Source organism: Olea europaea, chromosome 12, assembly GCF_002742605.1.
Source record: "Olea europaea var. sylvestris chromosome 12, O_europaea_v1, whole genome shotgun sequence".
Classification (NCBI taxonomy): Eukaryota; Viridiplantae; Streptophyta; class Magnoliopsida; order Lamiales; family Oleaceae; genus Olea; species Olea europaea.
This window is the reverse complement of record NC_036248.1, coordinates 1,217,980-1,223,256: the sequence shown is the minus strand read 5'-3', so window position 1 is coordinate 1,223,256 and position 5,277 is coordinate 1,217,980. Positions and strand designations below refer to the sequence as shown.

Below are 5,277 nucleotides of genomic sequence, written 5' to 3'. Positions count from 1 at the left end.
TACACCACCAAAGCAGACTACTTTCCAAGCAATCTTAAAATTCTATCACGTCATTGAAATATCACAGCATGATTATTGTACAGAAGATTTCTAACTTCAGTCGGAATTTATAGTGCTGGCAAACTGAGCATAACTCCAAAGAAAAATGCTGGAAAAACCGGCTGCCTACATAAATTAAAACTACAGAAGATAATTTCCCACAAGTGCATAAATCTTCAATCCTGAAAACGAACTTCATATGTTGCTCGTTGAAGTAAGACGGGGAGCTGGTCCCAAGGCTGCATTGATCCTACTGAACACTACGTTTAAGGGAACACAAGCTACAGCCGGGCCACGAAGTTTTTCAACCACCAGTTTCTTCTCTACTTCACTTCGTTTTTGGGAACCAGTTAGCGAAGACAACATCCTAATCTTCTTCGACAAGAATCCATTCTTCCTTGTTTTTTGCATTTTTGGTGAATTGCGCGAATGCTTGGACATCCTCCCACCTGAACTTGATCTTATTGTACCCTGATCACCGTCACCATCTAACTCTGAACTGCTGCTATAGCACTCAGATCCACTAATCAGATTATCACAAAAGCCATCATCTAAAACCTCAGTTGCAAGTGGATGGCCGATGATGGGTCGACCATTTAACTTGCTCATGAGAGAGATATATGGGACATGCTGAGGACGATAGCTAGCATTAACCTCCAAAGTAACATCATACAAGACAGAACCCACATTGTGGTGTCTAAGAGAAAAATCTGATGAGTCGTACTTCGGGTTAACTGTAAAACGAGAGTGTCGATATGGTAGTACCCTCTGAGGAACCGGCAGATCAGGTGCTGTGTGAGGAATATTCCTGCTCCAACCAGGGAACTCATCAACCTGGATTTCCGCAATCGGTCTCGATTTTAAACGATAACCACAGACGTCAGATGGGAGGGACCCACTAACACAGTTAAAATCAACATTCCGACCAACTACACATGTCGAAGATCCATCATTCACGTCCACTTTTCTTGACCTAGCATTCCTCTTCCCTTTCAACTGCCACTCCGAAGTACCTTGATCCATCCTCTGGCTTATGTTATAAATATCAGCAGTACCTGAAGAGGTAGAGGCAGACTCGTTAAGCTCTTCGTTCCCAAGAGATAAAGTTTCGACGAGACTACTTTGGCTAGATTGTGCTCCAGCGCCGATTTGTGCCTTCTGAGATACACAGGAAATGCTCGAGGATAAGCCTGTTGAAAGAAAAATACATATTAGCATGGAAATCTTAAGCCAAGTGATAACATAATAACAAGAAGAAATCAATTTATGCAGACCGGGACAATGAAGCAACTCTAGAAGAAGAATGTCAAAATCTTTCTCCATTAGTAGACAATTCACATGAGAAAAAGAAAACAAACATTTATAATAATATTCAGTGTGCAACAAAGAATGAAGTGTAAAAAACAGTAGGAAATTACAAAATGGTAACACACAAAAAACACGAATACATAATGGAATCATATTATATATCTATGCCTACTTTTTAGGTAGACGGTGGTAAAACTACAAATTAATTCCCTTCAAACACTATGTAACTTACATTAGAAAGGGCAATTTACATGATAGTAGAGACATTAGCATCATTGTGTATGGATAAAACTCTTATGTATAGACAAGAGGAACAAGAAAAACAAACACTAAATACCCCAATTTGTTGAAAACTAAAATTATCTAATGGAATTTTTTTTTTATATAAATTTTGTAAATATATTATCATCGGTAACTGCAGCTAGGATTCCAGGATGTGAACTCGAACAACTAAAACATTCCTCACTGTTTAATTGTAGTGTCATAATGTATATATATAATACATATTCAGATAGATATGCACTGCAGAATTAACAGTATAAACACGTAATGAAATTAACAGTTAAAACAATAGCACCCAACTGATACCTGCAGAGTGCTTTTCTTCCACAAGGGGCACATCAAACAGTGTTTCAAATAAATCACCATTAGGCAACCCCAGCTCGCTGGAAATTTCATTCTCCTTCTGTTTGGATTTAACCATTGAACTATCGCTAGCATGCCCGGATGGATTAGTTGACTCATTCTCACAAGAAACTCCAGTGGTATCTGAGTTATTATTAATTGCCATTGAATTATTTTTCTTTGATCCATTTGATTCTAATTCAGAAACCTTACTGTCTGATGCTCCTGGGAGAGAAGATCCGGTTGGACTGATAAGTTGTTCAGACACGACAGGAACAGACACCATTGTTGTATTCTCCAAAACCTTCGACAAAGTACGGCGACGATTTTTCCGTTTCAAGAACTCGTGAACATGGCATGTCTGCGATCGCTTCCGTTTCAATGATGACACGACCCCCATTCCCAAATCCTCAAGTCCTCTCATTCGCTTTATTCCTTCAGTTCCATCATCCTCCGAATCATTTGGGGTTCTTCGTCGCCTAGATTGATCCTTAGTTGGATCTAAATGGCTCAAGTTCTCAAACGATACCCCAGACTGAGATAATTCCTGTGCAGAATCTGAATCATCTTCAGAACAACTTAAATCTTCATCAATACAGTCTGTTTCTTTGCTAGGATTAAATGAAGTAGGTGATTGATCAACAACACGATCCTCCCCACCTTGCTTATCCCTTCCATACATGAATTCCGGGTGGTCTTTTCTTTCAAGCTCAAGCGCATGAAGAATAGCATCTTCTCTCCGAGCATATTTCACTGCCTTCTTGGAGGAGTTAGATGCTGTAGCTTTAGCTTTTTCAATGCATTCATCATACTCACCACATCGAAAAGCTTTCACTCGTTTTGATTTCTCAAGATTATACCAGTCCCTGAAAGCAGATTGGCAAGAATTTTCCAATCTTTTATTATCAGTAAAAAGCAATGAAATGAATTCAACATATTGTAAGAAGGATAAATCAATAATTTTAAAAATAAAGAAAGAGGTCAACATTTGGAAAAGAAACCAGCCCCTCAGATTCAATCCCCAAAGATACAAAAATTATAAGGGAAAATAAACTAATAATGCATCTGGGAACACCAATTAAAAATAAACAAAAATAATGGTAATTACTGACTCCCAGTGAAAATATTTTAGGCTATAGTTATGCAATATAACATATTAACTTGTCATGGAAAGGCCAATGTCTCACGTCAAACTTTCAAGCAAATAGATACTGCAATACAGCAAAGAATACTGCCATTAAACTGAACTTCACGAGCATTTATGCAATCTATTTCTCAGAAGAAATATTAAAATATGGTACAGACATAATCCTCTTTTCAGCCTATGATGAGTAGAGTTGGACGCTACGTCATATTTCTAGTGGAGACGATATAATCCTAAGCAATAATACAACTAAGCATCCAAACTGCTTTAACAACTTAATTAGTTGTTGAAAAAGCCATCATGGACAATTCCAAAACATAAATAAAAACTTCATCATGAATAAGAGTTTGTTGAGGCTAAGCTTTAAGAGTAAGTTTACTTACAAGTAAATAAGTTTCAAAATAACAATTATTTGATTCCTTAAAGTGCTAACAAGTAAGTTGCTTAGTTTCACAACAAGGAAAGTGTTATTTTTAGATAAGTAGCACTTTATACTTAAAATTAAGAAAACAATAAGATATCCAAACCAAAACAAACTTTATTTTTTTCTTAAACGTAGCCACACATGCTTTGCTGAATAACTCCATCAAGATTTCAGCTTTGTGCAACACCAAGAGGGTTATGCAGAAAATTATTAATGATTCTAGCTTTCAAGGTACAAAATGGTTATAGAAAACTCAGAGAAAATTCTAACCAATATTCACAACCGTCTACAAAGATTTTGGATTTGTTCCTAATGATCAAAATATATCTGGTCTTGTTTCCACTTTTCCAGTCAAACTCGATACTATTTTCACTTGAAACACTCCTTCCCCCGGGAAAACCAACCCCAAAAAAAAAAAAAAACAAAATAAAAGGAATTTGTGAAAGAATTTCTTAAAACCATAAAAACAATTTTCTTCACAACAGTCACTGCTACTATAAAATCAATGAAAATTCAAGGTTAAAATAAAATAAAAACAAACAAACAAACAAAGAGAGCCACTTACACACTTGCATCTTCTCTTCCAAGGAGTTTTACAGGGGTCCCTGATCTCGGCGAAAGCAGGGAGCTCTCCGGTAACTCATCGGGGCTAAGAATCCGGCCGGGCCACCAAGACCCATTTCGCCTCCGAACCCAAACCAGCCCACCCACCGACGCATCAATGCCCTTGTTAATGGGCTCTCCATTACTCCCCATCTCATACAGAACTACGGGATTTTTGTTTTTATTTTCTTAAAGGGAAAATAAACCCTTCTCAAAACCAAGAAATGCAACTAAAAATAGCATAACATTATAGAAGAAAATTCGAAAAATTTTTGAATCATAAGCATACACAAAACTCATAGGTACAAAAATATAAAAAGCAAGAAACTTGGGGGACAAAATAGATTCAGAAACCCAAAACCAAGAGAAATCAGAAACTAGGATAGAAGGGTCGAAAAATAGATCTGGTAAAAGAAAATCTGGAAGTGCAGTTTTTTGTCAGTTTTTTTCCCTAAATTTCCCAGAAAAAATTAAAACCCCTCTTTATTTTGATTAATGTTTTCTGCTTCATTATTTTAAGCAAAAGCAAGATTTATTTTTACTAAAACATCGGCTTCTGATGTGTGCGATAGAGACAAATCTGTGTATTCTGTTGACGATGGAAAACGGAGTAGAGAGAGGCGCTGTAGTCTAGAAACTGGGATCAAACTTTTTGGTATCTTTATGCCATCACGAGAAAATCTTGAGTTAAATGTAAATTAGTCACTGAACTTATCACGCTTTACAACTTAAATTTTAAAATACTTTTGAGTGAAAAAACGTCGGACTTCACGACTCACTCATCATATTTCACAAATTACGGAACTTTAAAATATTTTTTGAGGGATTTAAACTTTAAAACATTACTCTACGCACTTGTTCTATTTCTTTAGTCACTGAACTTATATCTCAATTACGCTTCACTCATTAAATTTAGGATCCATTTGATTGCAAAAATAAAAATAAATTAAATTGAAAACGAATTTTAGAGAATTGAATTATCTAAAAATTATTTTCTTGGGAATTGTAAATTATCGTGTTTGATTGGTATAATTTTTCACGTGAAAAATGTTGAAATAAAAGTATTTTTTGTTATTCATTTGACTTTATTTTACATGAAAATTATCAATTAAAGGATAAAATTTACTAGTATTGG

General features: G+C 35.8%; 1 protein-coding gene across 2 annotated transcripts; it reads right to left on the bottom strand.

Moving 5' to 3' along the window:
- Positions 1-4,855, bottom strand: LOC111405088 (uncharacterized protein At1g51745-like). 2 transcript variants are annotated; one of them, XM_023033806.1, is made up of 3 exons: positions 4,105-4,855; positions 1,936-2,867; positions 1-1,229 (listed from the first exon to the last, which is right to left on the bottom strand). In XM_023033806.1, exons 1-3 carry the CDS (start codon positions 4,293-4,295, stop codon positions 235-237), a joined length of 2,118 nt encoding a protein of 705 aa, XP_022889574.1. In that variant the 5' UTR covers positions 4,296-4,855; the 3' UTR covers positions 1-234. The 2 variants fall into 2 exon arrangements, with proteins under 2 accessions (XP_022889574.1, XP_022889575.1); XM_023033807.1 differs by having other exon boundaries at positions 1,936-2,837; positions 4,105-4,853.
- Between the last annotated feature and the right edge of the window lie 422 nt (positions 4,856-5,277).

Excerpts from the sequence above, each read along its gene's own strand:
- LOC111405088 (XM_023033806.1), bottom strand. The coding sequence starts at position 4,295 with ATGGGGAGTAATGGAGAGCCCATTAACAAGGGCATTGATGCGTCGGTG. Across the intron at positions 2,868-4,104 it reads GGAAGAGAAGATGCAAGTGT|ATTGGAAAATTCTTGCCAAT; the intron begins GTAAGTGGCTCT and ends TGATAATAAAAG. Across the intron at positions 1,230-1,935 it reads GGAAGAAAAGCACTCTGCAG|GCTTATCCTCGAGCATTTCC; the intron begins GTATCAGTTGGG and ends TTCTTTCAACAG.